This window comes from Castor canadensis, chromosome 16, assembly GCF_047511655.1.
Source record: "Castor canadensis chromosome 16, mCasCan1.hap1v2, whole genome shotgun sequence".
NCBI lineage: Eukaryota > Metazoa > Chordata > Mammalia > Rodentia > Castoridae > Castor > Castor canadensis.
In genome coordinates this window covers 27,699,702-27,717,447 of record NC_133401.1, presented here as the reverse complement: position 1 = coordinate 27,717,447, position 17,746 = coordinate 27,699,702, and the positions used below count along the sequence as shown (strand labels likewise).

At 41.4% G+C, this 17,746-nt stretch overlaps 1 protein-coding gene and 1 pseudogene across 1 annotated transcript; one reads left to right on the top strand and one right to left on the bottom strand.

Moving 5' to 3' along the window:
- Positions 1–1,801: 1,801 nt before the first annotated feature.
- LOC141417918 (leukocyte immunoglobulin-like receptor subfamily A member 5) lies at positions 1,802–12,946 on the bottom strand. The gene is made up of 7 exons (XM_074057378.1): positions 12,913–12,946; positions 12,682–12,817; positions 10,923–11,057; positions 10,479–10,542; positions 7,922–8,066; positions 2,469–2,765; positions 1,802–1,956 (listed from the first exon to the last, which is right to left on the bottom strand). The coding sequence occupies exons 1-7, from the start codon at positions 12,944–12,946 to the stop codon at positions 1,802–1,804; spliced, it is 966 nt and encodes a 321-aa protein (XP_073913479.1).
- LOC141418248 (U2 spliceosomal RNA) lies at positions 4,972–5,092 on the top strand (annotated as a pseudogene).
- Positions 12,947–17,746: the final 4,800 nt, after the last annotated feature.

The window sequence follows — 17,746 nt, the reverse complement described above, 5'->3', positions numbered from 1 at the left end:
AAAACTAGCTAGCATTTGTTGCCCTCAACGCAGAGAAACTAAAGCAGATACCTTAAAGTAACTGAGGCCAATAGGAAAAGGGGAACAGGTACTAGAGAAAAGGTGAGATCAAAAAGAATTAACCTAGAAGGTAACACCCACGCACAGGAAATCAATGTGAGTCAACTCACTGTATAGCTATCCTTATCTCAACCAGCAAAAACCCTTGTTCCTTCCTATTATTGCATATACTCCCTCTACAACAAAATTAGAAATAAGGGCAAAATAGTTTCTGCTGGGTATTGGGGGGGGGGAGAGGGAGGGGGCGGAGTGGGTGGTAAGGGAGGGGGTGGGGTCAGTGGGGAGAAATGAACCAATCCTTGTATACACATATGAATAATAAAAGAAAAATGAAAAAAAAAAAAGACAGTGCGGTGTGTGCGCGAGAAAGGTAATCGCATAGATCCTGAAAGAAGAAAGTCCAAAAATAAGTGGATACAAAGAGGGACAATTGATTTTCTGACAAAGGATCCAAAACAATTTACTAGAGAAGAGGAGAATGCACTGAGCAAATGATGTTGAAAGAGTTGGATGTCCATTGCAATAAAAAGAACCTCAACCTACACTTCACACCTCACACAAAAATTAACTCACAAAGGATATATTTCAGGCTGGGAGCATAGCTCAAGCATAAGGCCCTGGGTTCAATCCCCAGTATTGACCCCCTTACCCCCACAAAATGATATCTTTTTCACTTACTTCTGTCTCCCTCAATTTCTTTCATTAGGGTTTTAGGGTTTCAGTGTGCATCTTTTTCACTTCCTTGGTCAAATTTTAAGGTTCTATTTTTTTTTTGGTGGTACTGGGGTTTGAAACTCAGGGCCTGACTCTTGCTAGGCAGGTACTGTAGCACTTGGGCCACTCTGCCAGTTGTCCTTGGTGAAATTTATTCTTCAATACTTTGTGATATCATAAATGGGATTGTTGTCTTGATTTGCTTTTTTGGATAAGTTATTCATGTATAGAAATGAACTGGTTTTGGTAAGTTGATTTTGTATCTTTCAATTTTATTGAATTCATTTATTAGTTCAAACAGGTTTTCTTGCTGTAGTCTTTGGGGTTTCTATAGGATCATGTCATCTGAAAATATAGTTTTACTTCTTTTTTGGTTTTTATGCCTTTTGTTTCTTTTTTCTTGTCTGACTGCTCTTGCTAGTATTCTAGTACAATGTTGAACAGAAATGGGACATCCCTGTCTTATTCCTGATGGCAGGGGGAAAGCCACCATTCTGTGTGGTAGATGCTTTGTAGATGGCTTTTCATCAGGTTGTGAAATTTTTATCACAAGTAAGTGTTGAATTTTGCCAAGTGCTTTTCCTACATCAATCGATATGATCATATTGCTTATATTAGTCAGTATTCTCCAGAGAAATGGAACCAATAGAAAATATAGGGAGGTCTACTGAGAGGCACTGGCTCAGGCAACGATGGAGGCTAACACTCCCATGGTCTTCCTTCTGCAAGCTGGAGACCCAGAAAGACCAGTGGTGTAATTCAGTCCAACTCCAAAGACCTGAGAACTAGGAAGCCAATTTTATAAACCCAAGTCCAGAAATTAGAGAAGTTGAGACAAGATGTCCCATCTCAAGCAGTGAGGCAAGAAAAGGAGAGGAATTCACTGTCTGTCTGTGCCTTTGCTGGATTGGATGGTGCCCACCACTGAAGAGGGTGATGGACATTACTAAATCCACTGACAGACACAGACAGAATCACGTTTAATCTGGGCACCCATAGCTCAGTCAAGTTGATGTGAAAGTATCCATCACAAGACTCCATCCCAACCAGGCAGTGCAGGGGGTCTCTTGATTGCTCTGTGGAGGTCCTCCTGGCTGAGCCAGGCCTCCACCATGATCCCCATTAGGAGCAGCAGAAACATAGCACCAAGGCTCAGTCTGACCACATTCACTCTGACAGATCCTGCAGAAGAGAGAGAGAGAGAGAGAGAGAGAGAGAGAGAGAGAGAGAGAGAGAGAGAGAGAGAGAATGGTAGGAGAATTAATGCTCCAGAACCAAAACATGGAAACCTGGTTATGCCTCCAGTAAGGACCCCCCTCTCTGATTCCCAGGCTGCCATGTACAGTTGTGTAGGTTGCTTCTTGTGCCAAGAGGGTGAATAGGTGCTGAAATTGGCCCAAATCCCTACTTGTCATTTATCTGTCTGGGGACTGGGACATACATGAGGAACTAGGGAAAATCATGGGAGTTAGACAGGGAGTGTCAGGGACCATCTTCTCCCACAGCTGGTTTGCCCAAGGTAACTTTCACTGGTACTTCTGAGGGGTCACCCCTCCATCCTACTGTGTACCCCTCACTCTGTCTCCTGGGGCTCTGTTTAACCCCTCAGCCACAGGGTTTCCTCTGGACATAGGACAGTGAGTGGACAGCCTAAGAACCTACAGAGAACACAGGGCAGTGTCTGGGCTCCTCACCTCTTCCCAAGAATGTCAGAGACTTGCTGGGGTCTGACCACAAGGAGGGGAAGAAGCTTTGAGAACCGTAGCATCTGTAGGTGTCCCTACGGGTCTTCCACTTGGAGCCCAAGGTAAAGTTGGCCTGAAAGAACCCTTGTTTATACTGAGATTTGAGGCACTGGCTATAGTTTGTGCTGTCATCCCGAGACAGAAGGAACACATCAAACCAAGTCTCTGAGTGACACTGCAGGATCTTCTCATGCTGTGTCATGGAGGGGCCCCGTAGAGCTGACAGCTGTGGCTTTTTGTACATTCCTGTGGGAAAGAAGGCCAAGGTGAGTTGGTGGTGCAGTTGTTCACTTCACTGAGTATCTGGCCTCTTGTGCTTTGTCTTCTCTCACTCAGAGGCTCTGCTCTTCTCTGCTTCTCTGTCTCTCTCTCCCTCTTCCCCTCCTTTTCGCCTTCTCTCTCTCTCCCCTCCCTTCTTTCCTTTCCTTCCCTCCCTCCCCCTTCCTTCCCCTCTCTCTCTACTCCTCCTCATCTTTCTTTCTTTCTTTCCTTCTTTTTCTCTTTTCTTTCTTCTTTCTTCCCTCCTCCTTCTCCTCCTCCTTCTTCATCTCTCTCTCTCTCTCTCTCTCTCTCTCTCTCTCTCTCTCTCTCTCCCTCTCTCCTCTCTCTCTCCCCCTCTCTTACCCCCCCTTCCACTCTCTACTGTTCTCACCATGGTGACCATAAGCATACACAATCAAGGTCCTGTTACTCCATTGCTGCTATGACTTTATAGTCTATAATCCAGCCATGGGAGAAGGTGATTCTTGAACTTCCTTGTCTTAACCTCTGTGATCTCCCTGGGGTCCCTCATGTGTGTCCTGATCTCCAGACAGGTAAGTGACCAGTAGGGATTTGAGCCAATTTCAGGAATGTTCTATTTCACCAGGAATGAATAGGCTGTCGGCCTGTTCTTTATTGAATATACCAAGTACAGTCTACCCTTGGTCTTTTGCATGTCTCTTGCTGACCTGTCATTTCCCTACACGCTCCCTAGCTCAGTAACTACTTTATTGGTGGTGGTGGTCTTTGCTTACCACTGAATCAAAAAGCACCACCATTGTGCTTGATTTCCTTATCTTGCTTTGTCTTTCTTCAAAACACTCAGCACCACATGACATATTGCCTCTGTGTCCCTCCTCAGTAGAACAAATACCCACTGAAATCCCTACCTCACACTATGCTCAAAAACAACATTCAGTTTCAGTGCATCTCTGAGACTGCTGAGTGGACACCACGAGCAAAGTCAGCTTCCTTATCTGAAAAAATTTATGGACATCATTGAAATTAAATGGAGTAAGCCATGTATAGTGGTTCACATCTGTAATCCCTTGGGAGTTTGAGGCCAACCTGGGCTATTATAGCACAACTCTGTCTCAAAAAAATATTCAAGGAATATTGCGGGTATTTGGTCCTTTTATGACTCTTGTGATGGATAAATATGGGTAATAGAACAATTAGAGTGATAGTAATACCAGGAAATACTATCTTTGTGTTTGAAGTCCTGGTATGAATCTAATTGCTGTTCAGCAGGGAAACCCATGTCCCCTCTCCAAAAGATCTGTTTCACTAGGATGTAAAAATTGGGTCATGTACATTTTTATATTCAACTTTTTGTCAAATAAACTTTTGGAATAGTCAAAAAAAATCAAAATGGATGAAGAAGCTCCCTTTCAAACAGAAACTTTAAAAAATCTTATAGAAATGAAAGGCTTCTTCACAGATGCTAGGTGTACTGTGAAATATTCCAGAAGAGGGATGGACAAAGCTTTCCTGGAAAGTACCAGGTAGTAAATATCTTAAGCTTTATAGGCTATGTGGTCTCTGTCATGACTATTCAACTCTGTTCTTGTAGTGAGTAACCAGCCATCAATGATATGTAAATGAATGTGCCTGGCCATATTCCAATATACCTATTCATGGACAATAAGCTTAGGTTTCATATGATTTTTTTACATGCCATGAAATATTATTCTATTCCTTTTTTTTTTAGTTTTTCCAAACCAGGTGTAGTTCAATGGTAAAGCGTGTACTTTGCATATGTGATGCCCAGGGTTCGATCCCAGCAGCACCACCACCAACTAAAAAAGAAACTGCACTTAGCATCACTTAGTGATGTTGAAAACAACATCACTCCAGTAAACGTGGGTCTTGACCATGAGATATGACATGAAAAATTCTAAGACACATGATACCCTATTTATGAAGTGAAGGTCACCTCCAAATGTATGTGTGGTAGGGTCCCCACAGATGCTAAAAAACTACATAAACAGAAAAGCAAACAAGTGGGCAAAATGGATTGGAGATTTGGGTTCTCTTGGGATAGGGGCAGAAGCAAGGTCCTGGGTTTTGAGCTGAGCCCTGGGTTCATGACTACTCATTACAATCATAAAACTGAATCAACAACCAACCATCACCAGAAATAATCGACAGGGCCCATGCCTGATGACAGTGAATTATAAAAGTAGATTATATCGCTTCTTGGCCTTTTGGCTAAGATCAAGTGTAGTATCTGTTCTTATCAGTTTAATAAAAGTAGATTATGAACGGTTTTTTTTTTTCAGAATAACAGGTGAGAAAAAAATGTAACTTCTGAAAGACAGCCATCCAAAGGGACTTCTCTTGTTCCAAGTTGAGCAGCTCAGGAATGGCGATTTCGTCTGCTGAGAAGGGACGACTGGGGGATGAGCGTTGGGGGTGATAAAGATCTCTTTGTGAATTAAGCTAGAAAATCTTATTTGATGGGTATCTTGAAGAAAACAAATAACAACAAATTCTGGCAAGGATGTGGGGAAAGGAGCCCTCATACACTATTGGTAGGAAGCTGAATTACATTTCCCACTAAGGAAGTCAGTATGAAGGGTCCTCAAAAAACTAAAAATAGACCTACCATATGATTCTGCTATACCACTCCTGGACATATACCTGAAGGAGTGAAAGTCAGCATACAATAGAAACACCTGCACACCCATGTTTATCATAGCACTATTTATAATAGACAAGTTATGGAATCAGCCTAGGTGCCCATCAATGCATGAATGAATCAAGAAAATGTGGTGTATATACACAATGGAGTATTATTCAGTCACAAAGAAGAATGAGTCATGCCATTTTCAGGAAAATGGATGGAACCAGAGATCATTATGTTAAGCAAAATAAGACAGACTCAGAAAAATATTGCATGTTTTCTCTCATATGCAGAATCTAGATCTAAAAACAAACAAACAGAAGACATGAGTCCAAAAGGGGGTAACTGAGGGGCAGTGGGAGAGGAGAGGGGGGACAGGAGAGGGAGATGGGGGTGAATAATTAAAGTACATTGCATACGTGTGTGAAAATGTCATAATGAAACTCATCATTTTGTACAATAAAAAAATCCTGTTTGATGTCCACTGAAATGTCAAACAAAACATTGGGCTTGGATCACTGTGCTGTGCCTCCACCCACCAGATGCCAGTCTGGCACCCTAGTCATGACAACACAAAGTGTCCCCAGAAATTGTCGAATGTCCTCTGATGGGGCCAATCTCCCCCTGACTGAGAGCTGAGAAACTGGCGTACAGCATGGGGCCCTGGGGTAAGCTCCTGGCTGCAGCTTAGATTTAGGATGTAGTGGTGGGTACCTGTCAACTATCTAACGTTTTCTTCCACCCACACGTAGTCTTCCCAGCTGTCACAAGCAGCTTCCTGACTTGGAGACTCATTCCTGAAAACCCTCCCACTTCCTGCTTTCACCACTCACCCAGCAGTGTGGCTTCCTAGCTGTGGGGTAATTCTTCTGTTTGCCTTTTCTTGGTGGTTTCCTTGATGTGGGTCCTGCTCATCTTATCATGAACTCCTACTCATCCCTCAAGACCCACTTTGCCTAGGAAACCTCTTCTGATGTCCCCAACCCACTCAGCTGCGTGTCCCTGTGGAGGCATAAACTTCATTGCTTTTATTGTCCCTCTCATGCTTGTCTGAGAGAGCCTGAAGGGCAGCTCTGTTGCTTGAATATCGACTGTGTTTTCTTATCTTCTGTGTTCTTGATGCTTGGGCAGCTTGTGGGCCTGATGCACCCTGGGGACATTGCTCCTCCCAGGTTTGCTGACTGACTCTTAGAGAGAGCAAACAACACATGTGCATATCTAACCAATCAAGAGCCCATTCCCCCCACCAGACATCACACTCAGTTCAGGTAGCAATATTCTTCTGTCCTATCCACCCGAGAGCCAGATGCCAGACTACTCGGGGCAGCCCCTGCACCCCAGAGTCCACAAAGTCATTCAAATGGAACAAGCCAAGGCTGCTTGTCCTACATTTCCCACAGAAACCACAGAAAAGGGTCCAGCTCTGCTCCCCCTCACTCTTTCTGCATTTTTACTTCTCTTTTTTATTTTAGCTCATATTAATTGTACAAATGGGTTTCATTGTGATGCTTCTACACTTGCATACAATATACTTTGATCAAATTGGTTACTCTTTCTTGTCCCTGTATCCTCCCTTTTAAAACAAATTTTAACAGGTTCCATTATTTTATTTTCATACATGTGCATGAAAACTTCAATCAAATCCACTCTTCATTTCATCCTGTCCTTTCACCTCCCTCCTTGCCCCTAGTTCCCACTCTCAAACAGTCCCCTTGTGTCATCCTTTTTTTTTAATGAAAGTGATGGTAATATTTATTAGGAAAGGAATACACTTTTAATAGACTGAAAGTGAAGCTGGGCACCAGTGGCTCACACCTGTAATCCTAGCTACTTAAGAGACCTCACCTCCAAAATAACCAGAGCAAAATGGACTGGAGGTGGGGCTCAAGTGGCAGAATGCTAGCTCTGCAAGTGCAAAGTCCGGAGTTCAAACCCCAGTCCCACAAACAACAGTAACAATGAAGACTGAAAGCAGGTTGTCTCTGGGGTGGGAGTGACTTTTTTCTTTTTTTAAGGTCTAGACTCAGCTATGAGAGAGAACGTGTGCTATCTGTCTTTCTCAGTCTGGCTTATTTCACCTAAACTCCGGATCCATTCATTTTCCTGAAAATGGCATCATTTAATTCTTTTATGGCTGAATACTACTCCACATTTTCTTCATCCATCCATCAGTTGATGGACACCTAGGCTGATTCCGCAGCTTGGCTATTGTGAACAGTGCTGCTATAAACATGGATGTGCAGGTATCTCTATTATATGTGACTTATATTCCTTTGGATATATGCCCAGGAGTGGACTTTTTCCACATTTAGACCAGTCCTGCCTCCACATGTGGCCTTGGATGGCATGGCCACTCCTCTCCCTAGGAACTCTGTGGAAATATTTCCTGATCCTTTAGCCTCACTACACCTGAATAATAAAACCTGCATTGAACACAGCCTAGCATCACCCAGAGAAGAGGACCCACGTGGTGTCCTTGGGTTCAGGGGCCTTGGGTTGAACTGCAGTTTCCTACCTGTGACAAGCACCTCCAGGAAGTCACTGGGGGTTGACCACTCATGGCGGGAGCCATTGAGCAAACCTGCATGGGCCTGGAAGACGGGGGATATGAGGAACTCCTGGCCTTCTTGGATGGACTCGAAGAAAGGTTGATTTTTCTTCTTTGGACAGAATGAATGTCTCATAGATGTTCTGCAAGTGACAGTGAAGGGTCACATTTCCTCCTAAAGTCACCATTGGGCTTGGCTGGGTAGAGAGGGTGGGTTTGTCCTTGAAGACATCTGGAAGTAAGGAGTAACTTGGTGTTACAAGGAAGCCATCTTCTCCTGTAACAGGGCTGAGACAGGGATTGAATTTGCAAAGGGCTTGAGGCTGGGGACATTCCTCTCTCCTTCCATGACCACAGCAGTGGTCAGTGTCAGCCCTGAGCCAGACTCAGAAACCCCTGAGGAGTATGTTAAACCACAAATACTAGGGCTTCTTCAAGAGTTGCCATATCAGTAGGTCTAGAGGAAGTCCAATAATTACATTTCTTTTTTCTTAATTGAGGCGAAATTCCCGCAACATAAAGTTAACCACTTTAACTGGCCATGGTGTTGCAGCCTGTAATACCAGCAAACGGGGGGTGGAAGCAGGAGAATCATGAGTTTGCAGTCTAGTGAGACTGTATCTCAAGAACAAAAATACAAGCAAAAGGTTTAAGGGTGTTGTTCAAGTGGCACAATATTTGCCTAGCATGGTCAAGGTCTTGGGTTCAATCTCTAGTACTGGAAAAAAAATTAGTGCTGGGCATGATGGTTCACACCTGCAATCCTGGCACTTAGGAGGCTGAGGCAGGAGGGTTTTGAGTTTGAGGGAAGCCTGGGGTACACAGCAAGAAAAAAAATTAAGAAAGCAAAAACTTAATCATTTTAAAGTGATTAATTCAGTCGCATGTTAGTACATTTGCAATATCCTACATGAACCACCCCTCTCCAGTCCCAAACTATTTTTATCACCTAAAGGAAACTCTGTACCCTTGAAACATCCACTCCTGATTGGCAACTGGCCCCAGGCAACCACCAATCAGCCTCTGTCTCTATGAGTTTCCTATTTTGGATTTTTCACACAGGATGGAATCACCCAAGTCTTCTTTCCTCTGCCTCCTGTACTCACTCTGTTGGGTTCAAGCTTCATCCATATCACAGCATATGTCAGTACTTCATTTCTTTTAAAAAAATTTTCATGACTGTAGATTAATTAATTGTACACAAGTGTTTCATTGTGATATTTCTGTACATACACATAATGTACTTTGATCAAAGTCATTCCTCTATTACTCTTTCTCATCCTCTCCCACACCTTTATAAAAACAGTTTTTAGTGGGTTTCATTGTGCTATTTATTTCATTCCTTTTTTTGGGTGTTGATGGACATATGGGTTTGTTCCCAAGTTTTGGAAGCTTGCCTTTGTGAACACAGAGATGCATAGATTTGGGTCTCTGCTTTCAATTCTTCAGGGCGTATACCAGCATCTTCATTTTTATTAACATATATTAAGTTGTACAGATTAAGGGGTTTCATTGTGAGATTTTCATACATGCATATAAGGTACTTTAATCATATTTGCCCCCTCATTTCTCTTTCTTCTTTTCTCCCTTGTCACCTTCTCTTGTCCCCCTCCCTCCTCCTGCTGCTCCTTCCCTCCAGTCGTTTCCCTTCTGTTTTCATGTCTTTTGTTTTAATATAGATTCTGAATATGAGAGAAAACATGTGCTATCTGTCTTTCTCAGTCTGGTTTATTTCACTTAACATGATGATCTCCAGTTACATCCATTTTCCTGAACATGACATCATTTCATTCTTGTTTATGGCTGAATAGTACTCCATTTTGTATATATGTCACATTTCCGTTATAGGCTGATTCCATAGTTTGGTTATTATGAATAATGCTGCTATGAACATGGGTGTTCAGGTGTCTCTATGAATGGAGACTTTGATTCCTTTAGGTATATGCCCAAGAGTGGTATAGCAGGATGATATAGAAGTTCTTTTTTTAGTTTTTTGAGGAACTGCCATACTGATTTCCATAGCAACTGCACCAATTTACATTCCCACCAATAGGATTTGAGGCTTCTTTCCCCCCATATCCTTGCTAGCATTTTTTGTTATTTGTTTTCTTGATAACAGCCATTCTTTCTGGGGGAAGATGGAATCTCATTGTGGTTTTGTTTGTATTTTATTTGTGGTTAAGGATGTCGAACATTGCATCATGTATTTATTACCCATTTGTACTTCTGAGAACTGTCTACTCAATTCATTTATCCACTTACAGGTTGGATTATTTGTTCTTTAATTTTTGGAGCTCTTTTTATAATCTGGATATTTTTCCCTTGTCAGATGAAGAGCAGGAAAGACTTTCTCTATTCTGTCTCTTCACTGGTGATTGTATCTTTTTCTGTGCAGAAAGTGTTTAATTTACCCCATCTTCATTTCTAACAAGTGGTTGCAGGTGGTCTGGGGACCTCACTCTGGGAACCTCCACCATAAAATGATGGCAGTGGTCCAGAAATTCCCTCACTTGTCTCTACTTGCCCAAGACCCCGATTCTGACACTGCATCCTGGTATTGAGCTGAGAACTTAAGTGCCCCAGGATGCCTACAAGAAGCACAGTTCCCCAGAGATTTCATGACCAAAATGGGGCCAGGCATTGAGGAAGACAGGGTAGCTGACAACAGTAAGAGAGCAATGGCAGAGAGTAAGGGAGTCTGGGATGGGAGAAGAGAACTGACATGGCATGTGTGGAGCAGATACCAGAGACAAGGGCAGGGTAGGATGTACTTTACCCTTGTCTCAGCTCCAGAGATAAGGATGGGGTGAAGTCTTTACCTGTGACTCTCAGCTACAGTAGGTTGCTGCTCTCTGACCAGTTAGACTGCTTCTCATACTGGCAGAAATAAGACCCTGCATGGCTAGACATGACATTTTGAAAGAAGAACTCAGCCTTGTCCTGGGATTCCTTTGGATCTTCTTTGTACCATTCTCGAGAGCTGCCTGCTTGCTTCAGACGATGCTGGGTTGTCCCAGGAGGTCCTCCACAGAAGATGGACACAGAGCTCCCCTGCAGAACCACAAGACCAGGTGTGGCCCAGATGGAAGGCATGGATGGAGTCCTGGAAGAGAGACAACTGAGCATTTCAGAACATCTGGATGTCAGGAACTCCCCTTTGTTCTGAGCAGTGGATCAGCTCTTGGGAACTGGAGACACCCTTCTCAGGTTTGAATCCTGGCTCTACCATTTCCTATGTCTGGGATCTTGGTCAAGAACTTTCTTTTCTGTGCTCTTTGTCTATAAAATGGGAATAATGGTAGAACCTGCCTGCATTAGCAATATTTGACACAATAGATCAGTCCTCCATGCAACACTGTCTTTGTTGTGTTCCTGGACTCCATGAGCTTTTACTGATCTGCTTCCTTGGGTGCTCCTTCTCTGTGTTCTTCTCATTTCCCCAACATCTAAATTGTGCAGTGACTGAAAGACTCAGTTCTCAGACCACAGCAGCTCATGTACCAGCCCTGTGTGACTTCAGCTTGTTTCCTGTCCTCAATACTCACTTGTGTGCCAATGAATCCCAATTTACACTGTTGGTCTAGATATAAAACATGTGGGTCTGTAAAATCTTTCTTAGAAATGTGTTTGCTAGTTCTTCAAAATTGGTTTTATTAGACATTCTCTATCATTTAATAGTATACTTGTGGATTATAAGACATAAGTGATGTATAAAATCAGCCAATTATGTTAAGCCAGCACATATGTCTGTATTGTGTGTCACTACTCTGAACAAAATGGCTTTTGATTTGAATGCATTTTATTTGCTGTTTTTTATTTGATAAAGTACTTAATTACTGATACATGTGACTAAACTCTATTGCTAAATCCCAGCAAGCAGTCATATTCTAGGTAGCGTCAATCCTTCTCTCCAGTAAAATTGCCATATTGCTCATATCTTAATGAAGCATGAATGTTAAATAAATTGTATACTCATTATCTAAAAATTACTCCTCATCCTAAGTGAATTGGAGACACATATGGTCAAGACAGAATGTTGGCCCAAACTTTTGGTTGGAATACAAGCCCTGAGCTACAGACGTTGAGAGTAATTGTCATGGTGACCTTGATGTATTGGGTCATTTTTGGTCATTGCTATAACAACCCAGACCTCATTCCTTACCCACATGACTTGCAGAACTGATAAAAAAAGTTTTACAAGCACTATCATAAGTCCCACCCAAACATCATCCCATCATGAAATGCAGGGCCAGGATCCAATCAGACTACTGGGTTGCTAGGGCTTCACAATTTGCAAATGTGAAGCCAAAACTTCCATGTACATCTGCCCTCAGGGCCAGAACACCTTCCCCCACAAGAACATGTCCCTTGGAGACACAGAGAGGAGAGTGGCAGCCAAGATGAGCCATCTGACTGGCAGGTCCATCCACATCTCTATGTCCTGTGTCAGCCTCAGTCCTGCCTTCCCTCAACCTGAGGGCATTTTGGGGGTCCCCCTGCTGTCCATGTAGAACTGTGGAGGGCAGGCGATTTCTCCCTGTCTTGACCAGACACTGCCTATGTGGTGCAGGGAAGCCAGAGGATACCCAAGTCTGGCTGGGAAAGGAGGCTGTGAGTTCTGTAGGCCCCTGTGGCTGAAGGTTGAAGCCCCTTCAGTTCCTCTGGCCAGGCAAGATCAAGTTACCTTGTGTGACAGAAGGACCCAGGGGCTTGGGAGATGGACTTACCATCCTGTGCCCAGATTCCATGATTCAGATGCAGTCCTGAAAGAGAGAGAAAGGCTGGTGATGGGGACTTCTCCCAGCTCCCGGTTTACAGTCTTGGGCTGGGTCTGTGAGCTGGTATCTGGGGGCCAGCGCAGAGCTGGAGTAGAAGAGGATGACCACTTGAGTAAAAGCAGACACTAGAGTCAGGGACAGTCACTTCAGCTCCCACCTACTGTCTCTCCCAGCACTCACCAAGGTAGAACAGGGTGAAGAAGGTGTGGACCATGGCTCTACCAGGGCCCAGCACAGACAGAAGGACAGAGATCATGCATAGGGTATGCTGGCAGTCTGTGGGAAGAGCATTTTATCTCCAGGATGTCACATGACAATCACAGGAAGAGGTACAGCCTTGGGCCCATCCTGCTCTCAGAGCCAGCCGACTATGTTGCTTTCATGATTTCTGGATTGTGTTCAGAGAAACATAGATTTGGGAGATAAGTAAGATCTGAGAAGATGCCAGTTAAGAATGTATGAGAAATAGAGGGCATTATGTGTGGAAGTATCACAATGAAGCCCCTTTGTACAATTAATACATGCTAGTAAAAAAAAAGACAAAAAGTACTTGTGAGAACTTTTCTCTGACAGTCCAGAAGGAATACAAAAACCAAAGCAGATAAAACCACTGCTTGGTCACCCCCAGCCTGGAGGTGGCTTTTGCCACCAGCAGGAGTGGGAGGAAGCCATGATCCAAAGGATCAGATCAGGTCAGAAAGCTGTTTATTGATGTTCTGAGTTTTGACACTATAGGTGAGAGTCTAAAAGAACAGTTTACAGCCACAATGGAAATCAGTATGGAGGTTCCTCAAGAAACTAAAAGCAGACCTGCATCATGACCCTGCCATTGTTAAGTATATATCTGAAGAAGTGTAGGTCAGCATCCAATAGAGACACCTGCACACCCACGTTTATAGCAGCACCATTCACAATAGCAGAACTATGGCATCAGTGTGGGTGGATCAAATGATAAGTGGATAATGAAAATGTGATACACACACACACACACACACACACAATTGAGTATTATTTGGCCATAAAGAACAATGAAATTCTGTCATTTTCAGGAAAATGGATGGAACCAACCACCATCATGTTGAGCACAGTAAACCAGACTGAGAAAGACAAATATTGCATGTTTTCTTTCATGGGGAGTATAAACCTAAATAATGATAATAATAATAATAATAATACATGAATGTTAAAAAGGGGACTGTTAGATAGAGCAAGAACAGGAGGTGGTAGTGAGAAAAAAAAGAGTGATGGAATAAAAACTCTCTCAAAAAAGAGAGTTTGGAATTTGGTACTTCCAAATACGATGGAAGTACCTTATGTGTATGATACTTACACATACACTTCATTAGTGGGCATAATGAAGCCCACTGAGATTATAAAATAATGAAGAGAGGGGAATAATAGTGATGGGGGGGTGAATTTGGCCAATGTACATTGTATACATGTACAGAAATATCACAATGTAACCCCTTTGTACAGTTAATATACACTAATAAACTTTTTAAAAGAGAGAACATTTTGAGACATGGGGAACAATCATAAGTTGTTTGGTAATGAGAGCTCCCCCCAATAAAAAAATTCCTGAGCTTTGTTTTGTGACTCACTCTTGTGTCGAGGAGGTGCATGCAGCAACATGTGCTTGACTATACAAGGTTGATGGGTGTGTAGTGGACCCAAAGAACTATTTCTAAAGAAGTTCTGAAAGCCTGGGGTCCCTCTAACTGGGAGGAAGAATTTTACTGGTGATATTAAAGAAGATACAGAAGAATATAACTAGAAGGACAACTTTGAAAACTATGGCAAGATGGAAGACAGGAAGAATAGAAAAAGGAGAGAATTCACATTTTAAAATTATTTTATTCGCATTATAAAATTATTTTATAAAATGAGGACACTATATACAGAAGAGCAAAAGTGAGGAAGAGCATGAAGAACCACAAAAGAGGGACAGGACAGCTGAAAAATATGGTGAAACAGAAAAGCGACAGAGTAGACTAAGAAACATTCTGCAGCTCTATTCCCAGGTCCCCCAGGAGCGGGGAACCCAAATCCTCCACCCTAAGGTAAGCTAGGCAGCTTAGCTGTGGGACAAAAATCATACTACTTGCAAACCTCTACCCTAGTGTGCGAATCTGACAGGGCAGTGACTTCTCCAGTGTGATAGTCCAGTCAGCATCAGACAAGACAACCCTTCATTTTCTATACCTCAGAGAGCTGTGATAAGGCACCATCTTGAGAAAGGGTCTTCTGATTGAGACTGAGGTACTCTGGAGGTCTTGAAAACAAGGAGCCCATCTTGGTACAGGAGTTCTCTAGGACTCCAAACAGACATGACCAAAATGGAACCCCTCCATAGCACATTGAAGTTCTTGATGTTTTAACTTCAATTTTTTTGAAAGAAAAATTTCAACTTGATTTTTAGTTGATAGAAGGGAATACAGATCAGAGATGATAATGATTAAAAAAGGAACGCAGAAATTTCAATTAGACACAAATTGATTTAACACAATTTTGTTATGAAAACTAACTTACAAAGAAAATCTCTTCCTAATTTTACCATTTCTACTTTTCACGGAGTGGAATAGGAAGCCCTCAGTTAATTTCAGATAACTAAAGGGTCCAAATGCTTTGTGTTACATTTGGTGATTGCTTCCTTGTGTGTTAAATGCCTAATTTACAGGGTGGTAGTGAAGAAAAAAATGCATGGTAATAAAGATCAATAAACCTTTAGCCAATCTGACTTAAAGGAAGAGGGAAAAGAGCCAAATTAATAAAATCAAATATGAAAAGGGTGTATTACAACAAATATCAATGAAACTCAGAGGGTCATGAAGGAATACTTTGAAAACCTATATCCAAACTAGGAAATCTGTAACAAATGGATAAGTTTCTAGATGCATTTAACTTACCAAAATTGAAACATTTAAATGGAACTATAACAAGTAATGAAATTGAAGTAGTAATTAGCATCCCAACAAAGAAAAGTTCAGGACTGATATATTCACTGCTGAATTCTACCACACCTTTAAAGAAACTAACAACACTCCTCAAACTGTTCTAGGAAAAAGGAAGGGAAGGAACACTGCCAGACTCATTCTATGAAGCCTGTATTACACTCATTTTAAAACCAGACAGGAAGAAAATACCAACAAAAGACAATTATAGACCAATCTCTTTAATGAACATAGATTCAAAAAATTCTCAAGTATTTTACTTGCAAACCAAATCCAACAACACAATAAAAAAATCATACACCATGATCACGTTGTATGTGATCAAAGATGCAAAGATGGTTCAACAAACCTAAACCAATAAATGTAATACAGCACACAAACAGAATGAAGGACAAAAAAAAATCACATGGTCATCTCAATTGATGTAGAAAAAGCCTTTGATAAAATTCAACATCCTTTCATGATAAAACCTCTGAAGAAACCAGGAATAGAAGGAATGTACCTCAACATAATAAAGACTATATATGACAAGTCTACAGCCAACATCCATATTAAAGGGGAAAAACTTCAACCATTTCCTGTAAAGTCAGGATTGAGACAAGGATGTACACTCTTCCCATTCTCATTCAATGTAGTATTGAAATTGCTAGCCAGAACAGTAAGGTAAAAGAAAGAAATAAGAGTCTGAAATAGAGAAGGAAGAAGTCAAGATTATCCCTATTTGAAAATGATATGATTCTATACTTAAAAGATTTTAAAGATTCTAGCAAAAAACTCCTAAATCTGAAAAGCACTTTTGGAAATATAGCAGGATATAAAAATCAACAAATGGAAATCAGTAGTTTTTCTATACACCAACAATGAACAGTCTGAGAAAGAAACTAGGAAAACAATCTCATTCACAATAGTTTTTAAAAATAAAATACCTAGCATTAAACTTAACCAAGGAGGTAAGACCTCTACAATGAAAACTGTAAAACCCCAAAGAAGGAAATCGAAGAAGATATTAGAAGATGGAAAGTTCTTGCATGCTTATGGATTGGCAGAATTAATATCATGAAAATTACTATCCTACAGAAAGCAACCTACAGATTCAATGCATTTTCCATCAAATCCCACTGTCATTCTTCACAGAAATAGAAAAAGCAATTGCAAAATTCATACATAAATGACTTCAAATATCAAAAGTAATCCTGAGCAAAAGGAGAAATGCTGGAGGTACTACAATAGCAGACTTCAAATTATACTTCAGAGCCATAGAAAAAAAATACAGCATGGTACTGATTCAAAAACAGACTTGAAGACCAATAAAACAGAATAGAAGACCCAGAAATAAAAACCACACAGCGATAGCCATCTGATCTCTGACATTGGAGAAAAAGCAGTCTGTTCAATGAATGCCCCTAGGAAAACTGGCTACCTACATGCAGAAGAGTGGAAATCAACTCTAAAGTGATCAAAATCTTAATGTAAGAACTCAAACATTAAAAGTACTGCAGGAAAAAAATAGGGAAAACTCTGGAAGATATGGACATATGTAATTATTTTCTGAATAGGATTCTAATTGCCCAGGAAATAAGAGCAAGACTTGACAAATAGTACTGCATCAAATCTTCTTATCAAAAGATTCAGACAACTCACAGAATGGGAGAAAATCTTCACCAGCTACTCAGCAGATAAGGGATTAATATTCAGAACATATAAACAGCTAAAAAACTCCCCTAAGCAGCAGAAGAACAAATAATCCAAGTAACAGATGGGCAGATGAATTGAATAGACAATTCTTATAAGAAGAAATTACAAATGGGTAATAAATACATTAAGGAATGTTCAAATCCTTAACTATAAAGGAAATTCAAATAAAAACTGCACTGAAATTCCATCTCACTCTAGTCAGATTGGCAAATGTCAAGAAAACAAACAAATGCTGGTGGGGATATGGGAAAAGGAACCCTCATACACTGTTGGTGGGAATGTAAACTAGTGCAACCACTATGGAAATCAGTATGGAGGTTCCTCAGAAAACTGATAGGTCTATACCTACTTTATAGTCTTGTTATACC

What these genes read in the sequence shown, in the direction of transcription:
- LOC141417918 (XM_074057378.1), bottom strand. Translation starts at nt 12,946, where the DNA reads ATGGTCCACACCTTCTTCACCCTGTTCTACCTTG. An exon ending in GCAGGCAGCTCTCGAGAATG is followed by an intron (nt 10,543 to 10,922) that starts GTACAAAGAAGA and finishes TGCTTCTTGTAG; the next exon opens with GCATCCTGGGGCACTTAAGT. An exon ending in TCTGACATTCTTGGGAAGAG is followed by an intron (nt 1,957 to 2,468) that starts GTGAGGAGCCCA and finishes TCTCTTCTGCAG; the next exon opens with GATCTGTCAGAGTGAATGTG.